This window comes from Suncus etruscus, chromosome 12, assembly GCF_024139225.1.
Source record: "Suncus etruscus isolate mSunEtr1 chromosome 12, mSunEtr1.pri.cur, whole genome shotgun sequence".
Taxonomy (NCBI): Eukaryota; Metazoa; Chordata; class Mammalia; order Eulipotyphla; family Soricidae; genus Suncus; species Suncus etruscus.
Genome location: NC_064859.1, coordinates 85,743,618 through 85,768,896, shown reverse-complemented (window position 1 = coordinate 85,768,896; position 25,279 = coordinate 85,743,618). Strand labels below are relative to the sequence as shown.

The 25,279-nt window shown below is 37.8% G+C and overlaps 1 protein-coding gene and 1 pseudogene across 1 annotated transcript in view; both read left to right on the top strand.

Moving 5' to 3' along the window:
• LOC126024271 (60S ribosomal protein L34-like) overlaps positions 1 to 12,929 on the top strand; it is a 30,962-nt pseudogene extending 18,033 nt beyond the window's left edge.
• Positions 12,930 to 12,948: 19 nt separating this feature from the next.
• LDAH (lipid droplet associated hydrolase) overlaps positions 12,949 to 25,279 on the top strand; it is a 96,723-nt gene continuing 84,392 nt past the window's right edge. The window contains exons 1-2 of the mRNA XM_049784665.1: positions 12,949 to 13,013; positions 19,870 to 20,025. Of these exons, the coding sequence (XP_049640622.1) occupies positions 19,872 to 20,025 (154 nt within the window). The 5' untranslated portion in view covers positions 12,949 to 13,013; positions 19,870 to 19,871. The remainder of the gene's footprint in view (positions 13,014 to 19,869; positions 20,026 to 25,279) is intronic.

Genomic DNA, 25,279 nt, shown 5'->3' with positions numbered 1-25,279 from the left:
ACATACACCTAAGAATTACTTCTTGGAAAATTAAAATAAAAACAGATGAGGGGCCAAAGAGATAGCCCAGCAGTAAGGTGTTTGCCTTGCATGCAGCTGATTTGAACAGACGGTGGTTCGAATCCTGGCATACCATATGGTCCCCCAAGCCTGCCAGAAGCAATTTCTGAGTGTAAAGCCAGGAGTAACCCCTGAGTGCTGCGGGTGTGACCCAAAAACCAAAATAAATAGATAAATAAATAAATAAATAAAATTAAAAAAAACAGATGAGAATAGCCATCATCTGATCCATTGAGGAAATCAAGATTACACTGAAGTGAAAAAGTTTATAATGGAATAACCCATAAATACAAAATAATGGGAAGATGTATTAGTGACTTATTTGCTCACTCTAAACAAGCAAATTAATGAGCCTCATTAAAGGACTATTTAAAAAAAAAACCTTCAAAGAATGACTCAATGACCCTATTGTAAGACTTAATTATTTTTTTAAAATTTTTGCTGTAGTTTTCCAATAATTTCATTACCACTTAGTTGTAAACAAACAATAAAAAGTAAATGTTTGTGCCTGCCAAGAAGGCAGGTTTGGGGAAGATGGGAATCAGGGGACAATGGTGGAGGGAATTTTATATTGATGGTGGCATTGTGGTGGCAGAAACAAATGTATTATAAACAACTGTATAAACCACAGCGTTTAAACAAATTTTTTTAAATACCAGACCAAATTTCACCTGAGAAAGTTAGGACAGTGTTATTTAACTGATGTGTAGAAATTTCCTGGCCTAACTGAAGCAGGATTATCAGAGAAAGGAACAGCATTCTAGGAGCATGGACTAAGAACAAAGGTTTGAGAAAAGATAATTAAAAATACAAAGATTATCAGGCCAATTTTTTAGTATAAATTGTGCGAAACCTATGAAAACATTTTATGTAAAAGCATTTTCAATCATAATTTTTCAGCTTAGAATATAGTCAACTTTTCTCCAGTGAATCATACTAATTTGAAACATCTTATATATTTTGTTAAATTAATCTTCTCATTTAGGTTTTTATTTTCTTCATCCTCCCTATAAACACAGCTACCTTTCAAAATATGACTTAATGACTCCCCTTAAGGGAAAACATTCCTTAACCAATGTATAGTTTATGAAACTTCCTCCTTTGACTCTTAAGAGCATGTTATTTGATAGGTCACTTGATGATGAACTTGTCCACAATACCCACAGCTTCATCATCAGTACAATAACTTTATCTCCCAAGGTACAAGATTTACTTCAAAGCAAACTCACAAAATGCTTAAGTTATAAGACTAATTTTTGAATCATTTCCCAAAGCAAAGGGAAGGTATGTCAAATATGAATGGTTAAAGTCCACTCAATGCCTACAGAAGCACTTTGGGGCTGATGTCTCAGTTTCAACATCTGGTGTGGGGAGTGGGAGGGGCTTCTTTAAAAAATGGAATTAGTTCCCTGATTTCTCTGAAATATTGCACAATAGATGACTCCAGAACTAAAAATTAAGCTTTAATATTTTAAAATTTAGCTTTTCATAAAACTATAAGTAAGCATGATATCTAAGAATGAATTTTAACTATATACTAGCAATGTCACTATAATGCTTTTAAGAATTAGTAAGACTTTAGGGAAAATGGTCCAGGGAAATTTTTTTCTGCTTTTTATTGTCATTTTTTATTTTTAAAATTTTTTACTTTTTTAATAATATATTTAAGCACCATGGTTACAAACATGTTTGTAATTGGGTTTCAATCATGAAACCTCCTTCACTAATGCAACTTTCCCACCACCAATACTCCCCAAATCACCCCACCCCACCCCCTGCCTGTCTATTTCTCTAACACACTACCATTGGCATAATAGTTGTTGGTATAGTTATTTCTCTAACTGCACTCACAAATCTTTGTGGTAAGCTTCATATCATGGGCTGGTCCTTTCAAACCTCATCTCTACTGTCTCTGGGTATTGTTACCATACTATCTTTTATTTTTCTTAAATTCCACAGATGAGTGAGACTATTCTGTCTACCTCTCTCCCTCTGACTCATTTCACCAGCATAATAGTTTCTATGTCCATCCATGTATAGGAAATTTTCATGACTTCAATTTTCCTAACAGCTGCTTAGTATTCCATTATGCATATGTACCACAGTTTCTTTAGCCACTCACCTGTTGACTGGCATCTGGGTTGTTTCCAGATTCTGGCCATTGTAAATAAAGCTAAAGGAACATAGGCATGCAGAAGACATTTTTGTATTGTGTTTTTGTGTTCCTAGGGTATATCTCTACATGTGGTATAGCTGGATAATATGGGAGCTCAATTTTTAGTTTTCTGAGGAATATCCATATTGTTTTCCAGAAAGACTGGACTAGATGGCATTCTTACCAGCAATGAATGAAAATCCCTTTCTTTCCACATCCCTATCAGCACTAATTGTTCTTGTTCTTTATGATGTGTGCCAGTCTCTGTGGTGTGAGATGGTACTTCATTTGGGGGGAGGGGTCACACCCGGCAGTGCTCAAGGGTTACTCCTGGCTCTGTGCTCAGAAGTCGCTCCTGGAAAGCACAGGGGACCATAGGGGATGCTGGGATTCAAACCACCGTCCTTCTGCATGCAAGGCAAATGCCCTATCTCCACATTATCTCTTTGACCCCACTTCCTAATTCTTGTTATGATTTTCATCTCCCTGATGATTAGTGATGTGGAACATTTTAATGTGTCTTTTGGTCATGTGTATTTCTTCTTTGAGAAAGTGTCTTTCATTTCTTCTCCCCATTTTTATGGGGTTCGATGGTATTTTCTTGTTAAGTTCTGTCAGTACCTTGTATATCTTAGATATTAGCCCCTTATCTGATGGGTATTGGATGAATAATTTCTCCAATTCTGTGGGTGGCTTTTGTATCCCAGTCACTGTTTCCTTTGGGAAACAGAAGTTTCTTGGTTTAATGTAGTACTGTTTATTTCTGTTTCCACTTGTTTGAACAATGGCATTTCCTTCTTGAAGATACCTTTGGTCTCAATGTCATGGAGCGTTTTTACCTACATATTCTTCTATATACCTTATGGTTCCAGGTCTAATATCAAGGTCCTTAATCCATTTGTATTTTTCCTTTGTGCATGGTGTAGAGGCAGGAAAAAGAATTGTAATGGTGAACTGAGTTAACAAGAATAGTTATTTAGGGGCCAATTTGAGAGACAGAAAGGTGAGATAAGAAAATGATAAGGAAATAATAGCAAGGCAAGGTGGAGGAGGATGAAATGGAGAAATTGCACCTAGGGAACACTAGGTAAGAATAAAGAGCAACAGATCTTCCTGATATCAGCATACGAAGACAGAACCAATTCACGTGCTCAGTTCACCCACCTTATAAAAAGCTAGGTATAATATGAATTAGGTTTGCAATTTCACCCTACCCCAAAATAGGGGCTTTTCTGTATTACATTATGGATAGTCACAGGAACAGAAGCTGTCTAGCAATCTAAGCCAAACGCTGGCAATCATTCACTTAAATTTTATCTAAAATCCCACCCCAAAGTGACAGTATCATTTAATTCACCCTAAAATATAGTTTGAAACATTACTGCTTGATCATACTGTATAATTTAAGCTAGATAAATTCATAAATGAATAAGAACACATGCTTACTTTGTTGCTGCATATTTGTGTGTGAGAGAGAAAGAGAGAGAGAGAGAGATCTTAAGCTCTTTGCTTGCAGTATTCAGGAAGAGAGATTTTCTCATCACCTACCCAGTATTTCCAGTGATATCCTGCAATAAATAAAGTATATTCACAAGTTGATCACAACTAAAATTAATGTGATACCATAATGCAACTTTACTTTTTAAATTAGAACATTTAATGCACATCATACTCAAGGATGTGACACTTTTAAAGGAATCACATTTTTAAAAAGCAAGAGTTTGGGCTGTGGAGATAATACAGAGGTTAAGATATTTTCCTTGCCATGCAGAAGGATGTTGGTTCAAATCCTGGCATCCCATATGATCTGTGCCTGCCAGGACTGATTTCTGAGCCGAGAGCCAGGAGTAACCCCTGAGCACTTCTGGGTGTGACTCAAAAACCAAAAAAAAAAAAAAAAGATATTTCCCTTGCATGGAGCAGCAACTCTGACAATGGTTTCAATCATAGCACCACATATGGTACCCAGAGCACAGAGCCAGGTGTGTCCCTGCCTCAACAAAAGAAAGCAGGAATTTAACAACAAAAGTCTTTAGTAACCGTGCAAGAGAATAATATACATTTTAATTCCTCTGTTGTATGCTACTAGCATTGTAGAAACAGAATTTCTAATGAATAATTCAGAGAAATAAATCAGATGTCTGGACTTCATTAATACTGCTAATGAAAGTGCAACAAACATACAAGTCTGGTTGGTTTGAACTGAGAGAAAGATGCCCTTGCAATTTTAAGGCCACAGCATAAAATGCTTTTAAACTCTTAAAGTTATTGTACATGCCTAAGCTCAAGGAAAGTCGATTAACTGTGAAAATTAGCTCTTATTCTAAACAGAAATATTCAATAAATAGTATAACAAAAGCATAACAAAGGGAGTAGAAGTCAAGTTTTATCTTGTTTGGTGCAAATAAGAGAACTCAATATTTGGACAACTCTGAAACTTGAAATCTTGAAATACATAACATATTACTCACTTTTGCAAAATAGAAATAGTCTACACATTTATTTGGATAAATTAATTTTCTGTTGTTGCAAAAGTTATCACAAACTAAGTGGTTTACAATATAAATATATTGTCTTACAGTTCTGGGGGTCAGAACATTAAAATCTGCTTCACTTGGCTAAAATCAAGATAGAGGTAAGCTTGCTTCCCCACTAGAAGGTATAAGGGAAAATCTATTTCCTTGCCATTTTTTTAGTAATTGGCTGCCTTGATTTCTTGGCCTTTGGCCCCCTTCTCCATCTTGAAGCCAGCAGTGTATCTTCCATTCTTTCTCTCTGACTCACTTTTGCTTTTACCATCACATTTACTTCTCTCCCTCTTCTTCCTCATCTTATTATATTCTCTGATTTTGGTCCCCTTGATTTCTCCTTATCCGAACTCTTGTAACTACATGGGTAGTCACCAGATAATCTCCCCCAATTTAAGACACTTAACGCATTTTTGTCATGTTTGCAAAGTTCTTTTCTGTCCTGTGAAGTAGCATATTGGACCTGTTCTAGGGATTCAGACATGTACATCTTTGGAAGGCCATTATTTGGGTTACAACCATCAGATAAATGGATGATATGTAAAGACATTTTTATTTATGAAAAATTCCATTCTTATTTTTACTGGGGAATATTAAGTGTCCATTAAAAACCAGAAAGGAATTATATGCAAAAGTCCATAGTAGTATAACTGCTATTTGGTGGCAATATTACAAGCCACCAAGCCTTGTAGAACAGAGGAACCAATAAAATGGGAACATAGTGTACTGGAAAGGGGTACTCATCTGCAACAAATCCCAGTCCCTACTTTGTTTTTAATTTATAGAGATAGTTATTGGCTACACATCCCATACTTTTCTTATTCTCATGGAACCCTGCCCTGCCACTAAAAGCTTCTTTATGATGTGGTTTCATTGAGGGGGGATTAATGGATCCTATTGATGGCTTAAAGCAAAACATTCAAGTTACAATATATATATTGAATAACCTTGAAAGTTTCTGAAATGTTATCTTTCTCTGTCTCTAAAATAAGTATATATGTATGTGCATGAATATGAATACATATACAGATTCCATAAATACACAAATTTATGTGTATTGTTTCATGTGTCATATTGATGGCCCAAACATCTAAATGTTTGCTTTTGCCAGAGTTTTTTAAATGTTTTATTTAATTGTTGCTGTGATACTTGAGGGCCACACCCATTGCTGTTCAATAGTCAGGACTTACCTGGGGTTTATGTGATGCTAGATTGAAACCAGGGCTTCAAACAAACAAAACATGTGTTCTACTGCTTAAGCCAGACCAACAACACCCAGAATTTTTTTTAAAAAATTATATAAATCAAATAAGTGCTCTATGAAGGCCATGTTATGTGATTTTTTTCTAGTAAAAAAAATTATACAATTTTCTGCTATATAGATAGATCTGGAGAGTATCATGCTAGTGAGGTTACTCAGAAGGAAAGGGATAGCTACAGAGTGATCTTTCTCAGATGAGGGATATAAAGAAGCATAGTAATGAAATAACAAATGCCCAAAGGCAACAGAAACTGAGACCTTGCCACTGCCTGGGGAGGAAGGAGCATGGTCAGGAAGGGGGTCGGTAGGCAATGGTGGAGTGAAGTGGGCACACAGGTGAGGGTATGGTGCTGGACTGTTCCATGCATAAAACTCTACTTTTTTATTATAACTCTTTCTTTTCTTTGTTTTTTTTTGGGGGGGGCCACATCCGGTGACACTCAGAGGTGCTCAGAAATCACTCCTGGCTTGGGGAACCATATGGGACACCGGGGATCAAACTGAAGTCCATCCTGGGTCAGCACATGAAAGGCAAATACCCTACCGCTGTGCTATCACTCAGGCCCCATGATATTCTACTTTTAACAGTGTTGTAAATCACAGAACATAAAATAAGATAATTTTGTTTTGTTTTGTTTGGGGGCCACACCCGTTTGATGCTCAGGGATTACTCCTGGCTATGCGCTTAGAAATAGCCCCTGGCTTGGGGGGATCATATGAGACGCCGAGGGATCAAACCGCAGTCCCTCCTATGCTAGCGCTTGCAAGGCAGACACCTTACCTCTAGCGCCACCTTCCCGGCCCCAAAATAAGATAATTTTTAAAGAAAAAATGAAATTCTACTTCTCATAGATCAAAGGGATTGGCTTTTAGGTCATGTATCTATTGGTCCTCTGCCTAATAGAAAACCTTTAGAAATACTATAACTATGACATAGAAATTAAATATGGCTTTATATCAATACTTAGCTATTCATTTTAAGTGATGCTTAGGAACTTATTGTGGGGGGGCAGAGAGAGAGGGAGAGAAATAGAGAGAATGAGAGAGAGAGAGAAAGGAGTGAGTAGGGCACTTGCCTTGCATGCGGCCAACCCTAGTTTTATTCCCTGATATCCTATATGGTCCCTTGAGCACCACCACCAGGAGTTATTCTTGAGTGCAGAACCAGGAGAAATCCTTGACCACTACCAAGTGTGGTTCAAATGCAAACAAGCCAAACAAATAAATAATAAACAAATTGTTGTGTGGATCCATTCTCTTGATTTAAAATGTTTTAAAAATATTTTAATGTCTCTGGGCATATCCAATTCCTTTTATAGACATAAAATAAAGCAGTAATGTTTACTAGCATTTAGTTTTCTGTCCTTAGAAATTTTCAGATGAGATAGCCTGTTGGAGTTAGGAAATTTAAGATTTGTTGATATGGTTCTAGCTCTAAGTATATATCAAAAGTGAATTGTAGTAGTCTTCTTCATTTAGACTTTAAAATATTTACTTTTCCAACTTTTCCTTTTATTTCTATTTCTCTTTTTTCATAATATGTATATTTATTCTAATTCAGAGCTTGTCTAAATAAAGTTTCAGCTTTCTGTGAAGTGGAATAACAAAAAATTAATCAAATATTTTATAGATAGGTTTACATTCATTTGTTCTTATTTGAAATGTTCTTATGAAAACGTTTTCCCTAATGAAAAGACTTGAGAGTTGCTAAATTCTATCTTACTCTCTTCCTGTTACAGCTTCTCCATCCCTTCCATAAACTCTCTCTAGTTACCTTTTCACATTCACAAAAGTATTCTCAACTGGGGGAGGGGGTGTCAGGATCTCAAAACTGTCCTCAAGAATCCTAGTGTGGTTTATCTTGGCTATATCATAAATGCAATCCTTTTGCTCTTACTTCCTTTTCAGTAATATTGCCTAGGAAGGTCCCGGAGAGATAGCACATCGGTGTTTGCCTTGCAAGCAGCTGATCCAGGACCAAAGGTGGTTGGTTCGAATCCCGGTGTCCCATATGGTCCCCTGTGCCTGCCAGGAGCTATTTCTGAGCAGACAGCCAGGAGTAACCCTTGAGCAATGCCGGGTGTGCCCCCCCCCCCAAAAAAAATATATATATATATATTGCCTAGGAAATGCCATGATGTTTTGTACTGCTTCCCCTTACATTTCCTTCCTGGAAATGGTGTATGTTCATTTCATATCTAACACTACTGCACTGTGAATCAAGAGTCATTGCTCAAAAAACAAACCTCCTTTCCCTCCTTATGTTCCTTGATAACATATTTTGTCACAGGAGTTTTTAAGTATTCCTTGGATCCAAAAACCTCTCATAAATTATTAAAATAAACCACACAAGGATTATTGAGGACAGTTTTGAGATCCTGACACCCCCTCTTCCAGTTGGGAATACTTTGTGAATGTGAAAAGGTAACTAGAGAGAGTTTATGGAAGGGATGGAGGAGCTGTAACAGCAAGATAGAATTTAGCAACTTTCAAGTCTTTTCATTAGGAAAAATGTTTCCATAAAAACATTTCACATAAGAACAAATGAATGTAAACCTATCTGTAAAATATTTTATTGAAATTATACTGATTTCTGCTTCTGCTATTGGCCTTCTCTTCCTAATTCTCAGGCGTGAGTCCAGGTAGATTCGGACAGAAGGATCAGGTCTCTGAGGTCATCATCCTGAACTCTGTCTTGAAACTTCTCTCCTTTTAAGCCTCTGTAAAGCATTTAGCGCCAAACCTGACTGTTAGTAAATGTTCTGTATATACTAGTCATTACTATTGGCACACAAACATCTCTCTTTCTTGGTTGCTTACCATTACTAGAGTTTCATAATTAGCTTATTTACATAACCCTCAATTTATATTTCGAAACACTTTTCATAATTTTTTCTTTGCATCTAGTCAGCTTGAATAAGCCTAAAGGGCTAGGGGAGAGTTAGTTAAAAGCCACCTACCTTACAAGAGTGAGACCAGAGTTTAATCCCCAGCACAAATTCACATACAAAAGCTTGATCTTGCAAAAGAGTCATTTGGGATCCCCAGGGTCACAATAAAGTGCAGTCTCTAGCACTTTGAAACCAAATGCTTTCAAACACTGCGACCAAGTGTCCAAATCCCAGCAAGCTCTGTAACCAAATGTGCAAGAGCACCACAACAAAATCACATAACCCCGACACACATATATGCAAGCATCCAATTGTGTGCAACCCCATCATTAACAGAAAAAGAGGAAGGCAGTAAATAATAGAACTGGAGAGGGTGTTAGATCTGGCAGTGGTCAGGAGTAACACCTGTCAGTGCTCAAGGAAGCATGTATACTGCCAGGTTTTAATGGCCTCCATAGTCACAAGCAAGGCCAAGATACCTTCATCTTGTATTATGTCTCTGGCCCCATATTTTAAAATGTAATTAATAGAAGAAGGCTCTGAATTGCACCTTTTTGGTTGCATTGCTAGATCAATAAAATAGAGCATCAATTGTAAACAATTTAATGAGTCTCCAGATGCTCCAGGAGTTGTTCAGTTTCTAGGATACAGAATCTAGAAATGGCTTAGTTGAAAGGTTCTCTCCTGATCTCTCAAGATGTTGAGGAAAAGGTATAATGTGATATCTTAAATGGTAGTATAGCCTTTGGATTAACAAAACTTGAATTAAAAAAGGCAATTGAATGTCACAGTAGATATTTTTTCTATTTATTAGTTACTTTTTTTTCTCTGGAGCAATCTTCACCCTTTTCAAAGAAGCTCCGGTGTTTAAGGCAAGAATGCTGGATGGAGCCTGATTGGCTTAACTCAGAGGTAATGGGATCCTTATTTCTGTAAAGGGCCATATTGTCTCCAAGTCCCACCAGGAGTGAATCTCAGTGCAGAACTATGAGTAATATCTAAACAGAGCCATCTGTGGCTCCTAAACAAAATTCTATATATTAATAAATGAGCTATAAGAGTACTACTTTTTTTCTAAAAGGTGAAATCTTCTATTTTTCAGTCATATACTGGTTGAGTTTTGTTGTTTTTTGTTTTTTTTTGTTTGTTTGTTTTAGTTTTATGGTTTGGGGACTACACTTGCCATGCTCAGGAATTGCTCCTGAAAATGTTCAAGCAATGCCCAGGATTCAACAGAGTGATATGTGGTTACATGAACTTTTGTGTAATGTTTGCCTTCTCATGAGTTTTCTTAGTTGTAACAGAGGGCTTCTCCTCTAAAATACAAAATATTAGCACTTACAATAATATTTGAACAACTGCTAGACACTAGAACCTAGCAAAATAGATTAGAAATTCTCTCCTGAGACGCTGGAGAAGTGGCACAAGTGGTAGGGCATTTGTCACGCATGTACCAACCTAGAACAGACAGCAGTTCAATCTCCCAGTGTCTCATATGGTCCCCCAAGCCAGGAGCGATTTCTGAGCACATAGTCGGAAGTAACCCCTGAGCATCACCAGGTGTGACACCCCCTCCCAAATAAAGGAAAAGAAAATAAAGAAATTCTCCCTTGAGTCTTTAAGGTTGAAATCTGGAGAATGAGATCCAAGAATCTCTCTGTATGTTTATCTCTGGGCACATGGTGTGAAGAGGATTCACTGTACTTCGGTGACAACACCAATAAATTATCCCAAATCTGTCTTTATTGCAAATGTTTATCACAAGGTGGCTAGTTGAGTCTATGCAATCTCATATCATTTTATCCAGAAAACATGTCAGGGGCATTTTATGGGTTTCATAGGGTACTCCTTCCTCTCCACTACTTGAGGGGAATCCTTTAAACACATTTATAGAGAGCTGCCCTGTGTTCCTAGTCATGAGAAATACAGATATGAAAAAAGATTCTCTTAAATCTCACTGCCCATGCTAGAGACAAGCACTGACATAGAATATTATACACCTTTATTTTTCCTTGCATGCAGGAAGCATGAAACCTCCTGAGCCTGTGAGCATGAGTCAGGCCATTCAAAAATATATCTCACTTGTTTTGGAGATAACTAGGAAAGTATGGGGGAAAAGGGGAAAAAGAGAGAGAAGAGTAACTTAGGAAACAGAATACTGTGTGGAAAAGTAGCCAAGGACAGAGAAAGACAACTAGAAAAACAATTAGAAGGTTGCTTCAGGTAGTGCAGGTGTAGAAGAGAAAGCATTTGCAACATGGCAAAAAGTAGTGAGACTATTTATCCAAGCTTAATGTAATATAAAGGGTAGCTGAATAGCTAAAGATCTGGAAAGATATATTTAAAAAAAAAAAAGAATTAAAACCCTTTGGCTAATTTTTTCTGGCAAGTGCTTATTTAATGAAACCAGAGACTCTCAATCACTTGAGCTATGCGCCATAAATGCTTAGGCAAAAGTCAGAAAGAAATGCTGCCTTAGCCACACTCTTTGGAATTTTGCAGACACTGAGTTTTGCATTGGTAATTAGGGACACCTTGAATATATCATATAATGACATTGTAATGTAATCACTCATTTATTTTGTGTATTTGTCTTTCCAGGCTTTATGGTCATATGTTAATACTAACCTCTTGAGGATTTAAAATGAGTTAATTCATTCAAGGATCCTAATGCAATGAGTGGCTTTTCCTGAACTCATTATGTTAACCAATATTTAAGAAATAAAACCAAAAGCGGGGAAGCACTAAAAATGTACCACTCTATTTCCAACAACTCATTAGATGCTGGTTATTGTCCCTGAGATGTTGACTACAAAAGGATCAAGCCCTCTTCTCACTCTGTGAGAGATTCACTATTTCACAGTGTACTAGTCTGCTTCTCCCCATAACTATAAAACGACATCATATCCATTATTACATTTTTTGGAGTGATATAAACTGATCACTACCATTTCCAAGTGTTGAGGAAACAACAGTTCACAAAAGGAATGTGACCTTTCTGTCTTCATGGAGTTGGACAATGAATAGTTCTAAATTCCCTGGAGGATAAACATCTGCAGCACTTTACTTAAAGTATGGTCCAGCAGGGGCTGGCCTGCAAACACGGGTAACAGAAAAATCAACCTTTTTATTTTTAATTTTTATTGTGACCAAAATTAATTACGAGTCTTTCACAGTAATATTTAAGGTACATAGTGACAATGAATCAGGGGCATTCCCACCACCAGTGTTGTCACATCACCCCTGTCCCAGCATGCATCCTCTATCTCCCTCCTTTTCCCCCCTGAACTACTAGTATAACTGGTCCCCTCTGTGTATAGCTTGTTGTAGATTGGGTATTGATTCTGTTGTCGTTGACTTTGGGTTTGGTGTTTAAGTCTGATCATTTTTTATTTCTACTCAACGTTCATATGACTGTTTGGTCCTGGTACCACCCATTTTCCCCCTTCAGTTTATGAGGCAGAACAAGATGATTCAAATTATGTAGTTGTTTGAAAAAGAAAACAAAGAAAAACTGGGAAGAGTCCATCTAGATGTTATAAATACCAATTCAAAAGAAGAAAGGGGGGGGGGGAAAGCAAACCAAAAAAGGCAAAACAAAACAAAAATATCAAAACAACAAAAATAACAAAACCAGCAACTACTAAAAAGCACAACAGCACCCAAAAAACAAACACAAATAAACAAACAAAAAACCCAACCAAATAATAACCATGAAAACAAACAAACAAAAAAAAAAAGCAGAGGAAGGAGGGCTGGTGTGGCAAGGTGTTTCGTTGGGAAAGGAAATTCAACCAGTAATGAGGTAAGGCAAGCAAATACGAAGGAAAGCGACTGGAGAAATAAGTAGGGAGTCAAAGTGGCAGAAATACGAGGTAGATGAGCTGCGAGTGAAAAGGGCAGCGAAAACTCCATGACAAAAACACAGGGGCCAAAGATTCTGGATGGACCACAGATCAGGGTCTTTCCTGTAGGCCCCGGGAGCTCAGCGAGCCCAGTGCTGTGTCTCCCTGGGCGGAGCGGGCGCGGCGTAGTGACGTCAGGAGCCGGGACTTCCGGTCGGAACTTCCGCCTTTCCTGGACTGTATCTGAGAGCTTGCAGCTTGCTAAACCGGTAGGTGAGGAGGTCTGGGCAGTTTGCTGTGAAAGGCCTGGCGGGTTCCTTTGACCTCTTATTTGGCATCTCGCTGATCTCGTGAAAGGGCTTGGGCCACGTACCCTGGATTTGACGCAGCGCTGTGATTTCCCCTTGGGCTTGAGAGCACTTTGGCCTGGTGTCCCTTGTTGAGTGCTCCTGAGAGCTCCCCTTGAGCTCTGGAACTTAATCAGTGCTCTGCTGCTTAACATCTGATGCTCTGCTGCTTTTAGGCGACTGGATTTCCCCGGGGGAGTCAGACCCGGGCAGGCAGAAGTTTCTAGGTGGGACCAAAATCTGGACTTGGGGGACTCCTAAGGTCTGAGTCCAACCCCCCTAGGAAGTCCCCTGGACAGGTGAGCAGCCACCCTGCCTTGCATCTCAGCCTGAGTCCTTAGATTTCTTTTGTTTACTTGGGCTCAGGCTTCTTGCAAATAAGATCAGCTTCTTGCGAATTTGTTATATCAGATCTCCTGGAGAACTGACTCTATAGACAGAGTCTGAAATGGATTTTAAAAGCCCTATGTCTCTTTTATGAAAAATGGATTTTTACCTCTCTGGAATTTAAAAGCCTAGTATTTGCAGGGCAGTCATTCAGGCTGCTTCTGTATCCCTTGCCAAGCATCTTGGTATTTTGTAGACATTTGATGGGCCTCAGTTTTCCGTAACCATAAAATGGAGCACAATAGGATTATTTTTAAATGATTAAAAGAAAAAGAAGTTAGACCTGTAAGCCAAAAGTACGAGGTTCGGTAAACATTTACAAATGAATGATTCTATCACTTGAATAGAATACAGGAGAGAAATATTTCAAGTCTTTCAGAAATACAGTAGAAAACTTTAAGCCCTGTAAGCTTGCTTGAAGTACATGTTCTCCTTTCTATTCTGCACTATAAATGACATCAATACAACAAGGTCGGCTATCAATATTTCTCTTCAACAGTGCACATGAGGTCCTAGTCGATGCAACAAGATACACACGTGCACACACAATAATATAAATAGACTGGATAAGATAAAAGAAAACTAATTAGTCACAAGAAATTAGAATTTATATTAAAATTTTATATTTTCTTCACTTGTTCTACCAGATATTATAAGAATATGTTTGAGACTTTCTGGAGAATCCCATCTCTTTTGAACACATATTTTCCTTTTTCTCTCCCTTCACATCTCTAAAATTCTTTCAGTAAAAAGTTATTTGGCTCCACTTAAAAATAATAGAATTGGGGTACCAAGTGGTGGCACAGCGGTAGGGCATTTGCCTTGCACGCAGCTGACGCAGGATGGACTGCAGTTCGATCCCCAATGTCCTATATGGTCCACCAAGCCAGGAGCAATTTCTGAGTGCAGAGCCAGGAGTAACCCCTGAGTGTCACAGGGTGTGGCCCAAAAACAAACAAAAAATAATAGAATTGAGGTCAAGCAATAGCACAGCAGGGAGGATGTTTGCCTTGCACACAGCTGACCCAGTTTTGATACCTGGCATCTCATATGCCCACCTGCCAGGGGTGATTTCTGATCTCAGAGCTAGGTATAACCTTTGAGCATCACCAGGTGTGCCCAAAGGCAAAAACAAAAATAAAATAAAATATTATTTTAGGCTATTATGGTTTTCAAGGTTTGTTTTATTTTTCTCAGTTATCTTCGAAGCTAAAATAGGTACATAATCATTTAGAATTAATATGTTCTTCAGATAGATTAGGTGGGTTTTTTTGGTTGTCATTTTGAAATCTGACTTTTTATATTTCTTTAAAATATCTTTGAAATTTTATCTCAGTATGTCATCTTTCCTTTGCTTAATTTTTGTACGGTATGCTTGTCATTCTTTCACCTTCATTTTGTATGTATTCTTATTCTTTTCTTTGCAATTTCTTTTTGTTCTCCCTTCTCTTTATTGATGTTGTGATGTTATTAGCAGCACACATGCTTAGGTATTGTGCTCAAAAACTTAGATGGCGCAGTCACCAGGCACAGGGCTTACATTCTTTATTTCCGGTGTTTACACACACCTGGCTGTGGCTGTGGCATGGCCATAAATCGCTTGCAGCATTGGGCAGCAGCAGCAGCAGAGCTGTCCAGAAGAAACAGAACTCCCACGATATTGCGCTGTGTATGACGACTTCACGGAACCCATACCTGAAAGGCAGGTGTCGTAGTCCTGTCACTGAAACATCTCTTAGGCCCTTGGATCCATGTTCATGATATGTATCTTTTATGTGTAGCATATGGTTACTTGTTTGATCTTTATCCATTATGGTCACCTTTATTTTCACATAGTCAGCAGAGTCTTTGTTTAACTTATTTACTGCTATCATTGGATTTCAGTGTATTTTGTTATACTTGTTCTCCAGAATAGGTACTTCTCTGTTTTCTTCTCATTTTTATCTTAGGTTTTCTATTTCTTTTATGCCTCTTATTACACAGTCATATATAGTTCTTTCCATGGTTATTTTACTTACCAGAACTTTTTTAAACTTTATTTTTTGATTGATTGTTTGGTTTGTGGGACACACCCAGCAACCCTCAGGGGTTACTCCTGGCTCTACACTTAGAAATCACCCGTGGCACTCTAGGGGATATGAGATGCTGGGAATTGAACCAGTCTATCCAGGGTCAATCACATACAAGGCAAATGCCTTAGTGCTACGCCATCTCTCCAGCACCCAGAATTTTTTTTTTTCAGGCCACACCCGTTTGATGCTCAGGGGTTTCTCCTGGCTAAGTGCTCAGAAATTGCCCCTGGCTTGAGGGGACCATATGGGATGCTGGGTGATTGAACCGTGGTCCTTCCTTGGCTAGCGCTTGCAAGGCAGACACCTTACCTCCAGCACCACCTCACTGGCCCCCCCAGAATTTTTTTTAACATTTTCTCTTTCTATTATTTTCAGTGGGAGGTTCTTTTGAAATAAGCTAGCCTTTCCTTGTTCAAGCAAGAACAGACTTGATTGTATTGTAATGCGTATTAAAAAAAACTTCTAATCATAATCAACTCCTCATTACCCTATTATTTACCACTTTCAAATATGTTAATATTTGCTATTAAGCTAATCTTGAAAACCTGAAATAAAGCTTCTATGATCACTTTTGTATATGTTTATGCACTTTTTGTGTTTGCTATTATTGATATTATACCTGTTTCCTAGGCCTTAACTTTTTTTTTTAATTTTTTTAAATTTAAAAAAATTTTTATTGAGGCCATTGTGAATTACAAGTCTTTCACAGGCATATTTCAGGTGCTTAATGACAGTTAATTAGGGCCATTCCTACCACCAGTGTTGACCTCCCTCCATCATAGTTCCCACATTTGTCCCAAACCTTCCCCGCTAGCCCTCTGGACTACTAGTGTAATAGGTCCATTTTGCGTCCAGCTTGTTATAGTTTGGGTCTCTTGATTCTGTTGCCATTGACTTTGGCTTGGGTATTTAGATCTGATCTCCTTTTATCTTTTTTCCCACTCAATGTTCATGAGACTACTTGGCCCCTGGGCCCCATCCCCCCACTTTTTTCTTTTCTCAGTTTGTAAAAAGACAGAAATATGAGACAAAACAAAGTGATTCAAGTTCTATGGAAAGCGGGAGCTCCTATCTAGAGTATAAGTAAAATTAAAAGAAGAAAAGAAAAAAGAGAGGGAAGGGCAAGTGTGACTTTTTTTTTTCTTTTGCATATGAGTTGCTTTTTTAAAAAGTTGCCTTGCCGGGCTGGCGAGGTGGCGCTAGAGGTAAGGTGTATGCCTTACAAGCGCTAGCCAAGGAAAGGACCACGGTTCGATCCCCCGGCGTCCCATATGGTCCCCCCAAGCCAGGGGCAATTTCTGAGCGCGTAGCCAGGAGTAACCCCTGAGCATCTAACGGGTGTGGCCCGAAAAAAACAAAACAAAACAAAACAAAAAAAAAAGTTGCCTTGCATGCAACTCATGTTGGTTCTATCTCTGCCATCATATATGGTCCCCTGAGCACTATCAAGAGTGATACTGAATATAGTGCCAGGCGTAAAACCTGAGCATTTCCAGGTGTGACCTCAACACCACCCTCCCCCCAAAAAAAATCCAACAACGAACAGAAACCTTTTATATTTTATTTGATTCTAGGCTAAAATCAAAGACATACCTGCTGTTAGTACATAAGTATACTTCCAAATGTTGGTTTGTGAGTAGTCTTATTAGTTGAAGCTTTAAGTAAAAATTATTATAAATTTGAACTTTTAGGGGCCAGAGTGATAGCACAACAATAGGGAGTTAGCCTCGCACGTGCCTAACTCAGGACAGACCAGTGTCCCATATGGTGCCCCAAGCAAAGAGCGATTTCTGAGCACATAGCCAGGAGTAACCCCTGAGCATCACTGGGTGTGGCCCAAAATCCGAAAAGAAAATAATAAATAAATAAATTTGAATTTTAACATGTATCTGGATCAAATGCTAATAGATTGCTGTTATGTAAACTATCCAGTTTCATGTGATTTTTCTTTTTTTTTAGCTCTTTTTTTTTAATTTTTTATTTTGAATTATGAGAACAAAGATGCAAAAAAGAGGACAAGGTAAAGTTACAGTGGAAGGACAATCACCCATAACAAAATTCTCAGAAGAAATCCCCTTGCTGATATCTTAACTTTGAACTTTCAGCCAAAGAACATTAAGATAAATAAAACAGAATCCATGTACAATTACTTTGTCCCTCAAGTCCCCAGATTGTAACACATTATAATGTTTCTTAACAGCACACAAGGCAATCTAAAGCCATAAAACTTACGTAACTCCTTAAACATTAGAGGCATAGTATTTTTTACATTTTCATGTACATGCATATTAGCCTAAGTTAACCTCAAATTTTAAGTGGTTTTTTTTTTTTAAGGATTAGAGTCAAAGGAGCACAGTAAAAACGGTGTTAGAGTGGCAATTGTTGTTTGCATAGGCCCACCAAAATATGAGAGGCATGGAAAGAAATAACCTTGGCCTAAATACAAAGAGATCCTACCCCTGAAGTTTCCTGGCAAAAGACCAGCTCTAGGCCTCAGGAAAGTTATCGTTCGCTCCAAGACATTGTCCGTAGTGCCAACACACCCTTCACACAGTCTCTGTTGTTGGTATCATGTTTCTGTATTAAAGATCCTGGAATCTGCATATCCTACATTGAAGTCATGATGTGAAGCGTCTTCTCATTTCACCTCACCATTAAAGGGCAATGCAGGAAGCCCTGTCCTGTAAGCAGGTCATTGTTGTTAAGTCTTATCAGTGTTAAGGGAAGTCTCTTTTGAGCAGGTCGATGTCTGAGCGGTGGTAGGTCTTCCTTGGTAGAGGATTGCTTTCAGGTGATGTTATAGACAAACCTGGATGTTTCTTCATGTGATTTTTCAATTGGAAAAATTCACTCAATAAAGCAGTCCCATTAATAATAGTAGATCAACACATTTGTTTAGGAAAAAAAGGCTTACCTACGTAAGCATTCACCTTTGGTTTACATCTTGCCAAATGGAAATCTTGTTGTTTATCAAAGTTGATTTCTTAAAGATTGCCAATAGGCTGGGGCTGAAGGTGGAGCCATTGTTCTATAATTTCAACACACTATAAGTTAAGCTGACAGTTGTTTTCTGAGCTGCTATCTTGGATCCTTAGGTAAGGCTGAATTTGAATTTCCTAAAGTTTTTTTTTATTCCTATTTACATGGTTATATGTATTTATAAACTTAAGCAAGAAGTAAAGTTAAAAAGTGCTTTCTGAATGTATATGTTAACTCTCAGTTGTGTTTTATTCAAGTGTTTTTGTTTCATTTATTCTTTTACTGATTGGAGCTTGTTTCTTTTTGACTTCTCTTGAATTTTGTGCCTAATTAAACTCCCTCTGTGCTGCTTACTTCTTAAGTAATTATGAATTTATATAGTCAATAACCTTGTAATATCTACTGATGAAAGTAATTGTGTGTCTTCTTTATATGCTCTCTATATAATACTTTCTACATAATACTGTGTGTAACAGCTAAATCTAGGCTGCAGATGTGTGTACAGAAGAAACTTGAGAACTTGTCCAACACTGCTGGAAGGGGGAAATGCAACGACAAGATAAACTATAAATCAAGGCAACGTAAATGTGGTTCTTGGGTACCTAGATTCTTGACTCTTGAGTTTGAGCACATAGAAAGTAATAGTTGAAGAGGAATACAGAAAGAAAGAAACAAGGTCCTAGAGAGAAAGAAGGATAAAGGAATCATCCATAGATGTCACTTTGAATGCAATTTTGCACCTATCTTTATTATCCAGGAAATTGTTCCTGATACTACCTCATAGCCTATTTGTTTCCACTTACCAATTTCATAATTTAATAATGTAATGTTTTAAAAATATGTAGGTAAGCTTATAGATTTTGGAAAAAGGGCTTATAAGTAAAATGGGGAAAAATAGATGATAAAATTTATTATCCCTCTTACTGAGTACAAGGGTAAATTAGAACCTTTGTACTTTTTTACCACGAGAAGGTATAGAGCTGCTTCACTGGGAAAACACTGAGCTTTAAGAGATTTCTGCAGCTGGAAAGTGGAAGTAATCCATGGTTACTGTCACTTCATTCTGGAGAGAGCAGTGTGGGAAGGGCTAATCTGATTTTGATTCATATCCCACCTGCAATCTTTCATTTTACCAAAGATGTATTGTCCTGTTTCTTCCTACTCTTGTGGTTGAACTCTTTGAAATCATCTAATCTGGAATATCTAAGTACTTGATGATCCCTATATGTTCTTGTGACATTTGCCTCTAGGTATATTGAAATTTATATTTTTCATTCATAGCTATTGCCTTTGACCCAAGGTTTTACATTTTAGTGAATCTTCATATTATTTTTCCCAATTTAGAAATGGACTCAGAAAACAAGGAAGAAATTCCTGTGCATGAGGAATTCATTTTATGTGGTGGAGTTGAAACCCATGTTATAAAATGTGGACCCTGGACTGACCTCATAAATGATCAAAGTGGCAACCGGCCTAAGCTGCTTATTTTTTTTATTGCTGGTAAGTTTAAAAATCTGAATTAGGAGACTTTGTACAGATCATTGTAGCTATTTATGATTTGAAAATCCTTTTATGAGAATTACAAAGATTTGTTAAATACAGAAAGTCTTATGAAAGAAAATTAAATCACCCTAAAAAAACCTTAATAATTTGGTGACTGAACTTACTTTTTTTCTTCTGTGCATTTATATTAAGCTTGTTGCATTGTTTAACGGGTATGTACATATTTAATAATACTATATTACATTATATTATATGTATTTATATATATATATATATATATATATATGATACTGGGTTTTGGGGGGGTGATGGTTAGTTTGGGGCCATACCTGACTGTGCACAGGATGTACTTCCGGTTCTACACTCAGGAATTATTATTCTTGGCAAGGCTTGGGAAACTGTATGTGATGTCAGGGATGAAATCAGAGTCAGTTCCACGCAAGGTAAGTATCTGATCTACCCACTGTATTATCTATCTGGCCCAACACACATAATTTTTATAATTTTTAATTTTTTTCTTAAATAATACAGTAATTGAGTTCTATCAAATATTCAAACATTTTTTGAAATAACTTTCTGCTTCTGAAATAACTAAGTTTTTTGGAGGGATTTACTCAGTCTGAAATTGGCTGGGTCCTATGTGACTTTTTATCTCTCTTGTTTTATCGTTTTGTTTTTGGTGGTGCACATTTTCCAGCTGTTTTCTGAGAAGCAGCAAATGGAAAGACATCTTTAACAATTCTAGAATGTCCGAAAGTGTCTAGATTGAAGAGGATTTTTCGTTAGAATTTGGGGAGCTCTTTTTTATTATTTTCCATTTTCAGAGCCATAGGGAGGTGCTCACAAGCAGAACTCAGAGACCTGGGCCACACCCTGGTCTAACATGCCTGGTGGCTGTGTGCTCTGGGGCCCACGTGGTGGTGCTGGATTTAAACTTGGGCCCTGGTGCTTATCCTTTTGGAACTACCTCCTGCTACTTTTGAGAAATCTTGATATCATTTCTAGTTTTTGATCTTTGACCTTTATATATATATTATAATATTATATGTCATATATAATATGTTATATTATAGCAAAAGGTTTATATTTATTTATATATATATATTGGTTGGGGGCCACACCAGGCAAACAGTGCTCAGGGGTCACTCCTGGTAGTACTCAGGAGACTTTATGGGATGCCAGGGATTAAACCCAGGTTGGCTGAGTGCAAGGCAAGTGTCCTCACTGTACTCTTGCTCCAGCCCTGTTTTTGACCTTGTGTGTGTGAAATTCCACCCTGCACAAGAGATTAGTAGAATCTGCTGCAGAAAGTATGAGTTAGGAATGCAGATCTCTAACTGAGAGTATGAGTTAGGAGTGCCAATTCATGGACCCTGTCTCAGTCCATCTGATCCAACTCTGGCTGGGGTGATTTGTGTTTTAACAAACCCTGAAGAGGACTGGGGAGGCTTTAGATATTAATTACCTAAATGTATTGAAATGGAAATTTCAGGTCAAGGATTCTGGGACTTTGTAAGAAGTTCATAGATGGAAGTAGAGGATTTGGAATTTGGTATAGGAGGGTGTATTGTAGTAAGATACTAATCAAACACCCAAGGTGTTTAGTCATGCCCTCATTTTATAGCAGGTGCTTAGAACAGGGTGTTACAAAAGTCTTTGTTCTTGTTAAGATAATGAGGTTTTAGAGAAAGTGTTCTCCAAAGAGAGAGGGAAGCCAGAAACAGGTTTAATCTGTGATGAGGAGAGATTTTTTTTTTTTTTTTTTTTTTTTTTTTAGTGAAGACACTATGGAGAATGGCAAGTTTAAAACATTTTGTTCTTATGTAGACTCTTTTATATTGCCTTGACATTTTCAGATCACCTGAGTTTCCCAGTAGTCCTTTAAGTTTGACCACTGTTTTCATTGCTGCTTTTGATCATTGGAGTTCATGAGAGTTGTAGACTGATAGATGGTGAGTCATAGATTTGTTTGTGGGATTCAGAATTCAGTTTTATTTCTGTTTAGTCCATATATCCTGTGGGGAAAATTGAGACTACAGGATCCTAATTTAGGATTAGGATTAAGGATTATTGAGAACTCTAGATGTTAAGGTATGTTTAGTGATGTGTAGTTCACCGTTGATAATGATAGCATTTTATTTTAAATGCGTTTGATTTTGCAACAGATTTTAAATAAACTTGATTTTGCAATGGATTTTAAATCAGTTTGATTTTGTAACTGATTTTAAGTCAGTTTGTTTTTGTAACTGATTCATTAATTTGCAACTTAATGATTTGTTTTCATGTTCATTATAGTGAAGATATATTATTAATTTGTTTTATTAGAATCAGAATGAAAAACTTCTCATCCAGTTTTATCTTTTTCAGTGAATCATTGTAGAATTTCTATTTTTGGTGGGGGGTTGGGCCACACCCGGCAGTGCTTGGAGGTTACTCCTGGCTCTGTGTTCAGAAATTGCTCCCGGCAGTCTCATGGGACCATTAGGAACACTGGGGATCGAACCTGGATCGGTCATGGGTTGGTCCCGGGTCAGCTCCATGCAAGGCAAATGCCCTAACACTGTACTATCACTCCGCCCCTAGAATTTCTATTTAGTAGCAATATCCTTGGACTTTCTTCATGTAATTTAAAGAGCAAAGGGAGACATTTTGAGAACCACTACAGAACTTACAGAATCACGGCATTTATTAAATGGTTATATGGAGATAATTGAACCACATTGTGTGACTTATATCAAGAAAACAGTGATTGAAAATAGAACAGACAAGGCTCCACAGAGACTAAAAGTTCTGTTGAGGGGCCAGAGCGGTGGTGCAAGCGGTAGGGCGTCTGCCTTGCATGTGCTAACCTAGGACAGACTTTGGTTAGATCTTCTGTCATCCCATATGGTCCCCCAAGCCAGGAGCGATTTCTGAGCACATAGCCAGGAATAACCCCTTAGTGTTACAGGTTGTACCCCGTCCTCAAAATAAGTTCTGTTGATATGAAATTTTATGTCACGGTATTTTCCGGCATATAAGACGACCGGGTGTATAAGACGACCCCTAATTTTACAGTCTCGGACCATCTTTTTTTTGTTATTCCATATTGTTTTGCCGCAGCACAGTTATTATGTTCCTTGGCAGAATTTACAACGTTCCTGTGCTGCAGCTGTATGTACCACAGTGAGCCAATCACAACAAACAAAGTTTCAAAGGTTGTACTGTTATTGACTTCCTCTCTGACTCTGGCCAATCTGAGCAGGCTTTTGACAGTGTAGATTCGGGTCCAGAACATTGTCTAATTTGCATGCATAAAAAGCCTGCTTGGATTGGCTGAGTTAGAGAGGCAGCCTGGCAGTGATTGGTGCAGGATCAAATTGGAAAATTCGTTTTGTGGCAATGTCCACACGATTTTTGTTTAGCGGCATATCAAAACGTTTTTTCGGGATATACTCGGCCTATAAGACGACCCCCGATTTTAGGTTGACTTATTTTTCTTTTCAAAAGTCATCTTATAATCCAGAAAATATGGTATGTCAAAAAAAAACAAAAACAAAAACAAAAAAAAAACACCCATATGTGGCCAGAGCAGTGGCGCAAGCGTCTGCCTTACACACGCTAACCTAGGACTATACTGCAGTTCAATCCCCCAGTGTCCCATATGGTCCCCAAGTTAGGAGCGATTTCTGAGCACATAGCCAAGAGTAGCCAAGAGTAACCCCTGAGAATTACCGGGAGTGGCCGAAAACCCAAAAACAAAAACAAAACCCGTATGAAGATTTTTGTTCCCCACAAGATTAATTGGAAAGTATAAATCTTTTCATTTTATAATATATTCATATTATTATATATGCAATTATGTATTGTTATATATTTATATTAAATTATATAACACATTTATAATATAATATAATTGCAGCATTAATAATCAGATTTTATTGGCACTAGGGATTTAGAGATGCTCAACATGGCTTCGTCTATTCGTTGCTCAAATATTTGATTTAAATGCATATAGAGCATGCATTTATTATACATACTTGTGTTTCTGTATTAAAATGTTTTCTAACATTTCTGTATGTAAAGGTATCTATATTTAAGTGATGAAACATAAAAAAATAATATCAGATAGAACTAAGTAGTGAAATGGAATGACATTTTAACACCCTATGTTACATTTGCTGTCTCTATAATGACTTTGGATCTTCATATATTCATTTGGAAAGGATTTTTATATCTAATGGTTTTGTGTGGCAGAATATAGAGCAGAGGGGCTGGAGAGATAGCATGGAGGTAGGGTGTTCGCCTTGCCTGCAGAAGGATGGTGGTTCAAATCCCGGCATCCCATATAGTCCCTCAAGCCTGCCAGGAGTAACCCCTGAGTGCTGCCAGGTGTGATCCCAAAAAAATAAACAAAAAAAGAATAAAGAGCAGAGTAAGAAGCCATGGCTTCTTTAGAATGAAGTTTAACTTTTAGGCTTGGTGTAAAAAAACACGTGTTATAAGTAATATTTTAAGAATATGATGACCTATATTCATTAAGTTTCTCTCTGTGACAGAGAGTGAAGTCAAATACCTGGCCCAGAAGCAGGCAGGGGAGAGTGGGTGGGAGGAAAGCAGGCATCAGGGACGGTGAGAGGGAAACTAGTGACATTGGTGATGGGAAATGTGTACTGGTGAACGTCGTTGTACATCATATGACTGTAACTCAATCATGAACAGCTTTATCTCTGGGGGGAAAAAACTATATTATGAACAAACTTGTAACAATGGCGTTTAAATAGAAAAAAACATTTTAAGAAAGTTTATTTCTGATACAGACATCCAGGAATTAATACACTTGACAAGGTGATAGTGTGAAGTTGAAATAGGCATGAAATGAGTGGGAAGGGTCATAGTTTACCTTAATTAGAAATACCCAAGTCTGACCAATAAAAAAGCCCTAGTCTAGGGTTTGATCTATGACCTGCACAAGAACCATGATCCCCAGTTCCAAAGGTCTGGCAGAGACAATTGTAACGGAATGGGGCTTCTGGAAACACAAAGAAAGACGCTATCCTAGGTGCCATCCTAGGTTCAGTGCAAAGACCAAGACCACCAACCACAGATGATGGATTAAAATGACACTGAGGGAACAGAACTTCTAGAACCACAAAGACTGAGTTCATCATAAGTTCCACCCCTGGAACTGTGCAGATACTGAGATCGATAGATAAAGAGGTCTGATTGTATCACCTAGGACGGAACAGAAGTCTTCCAAACAACACAAAAG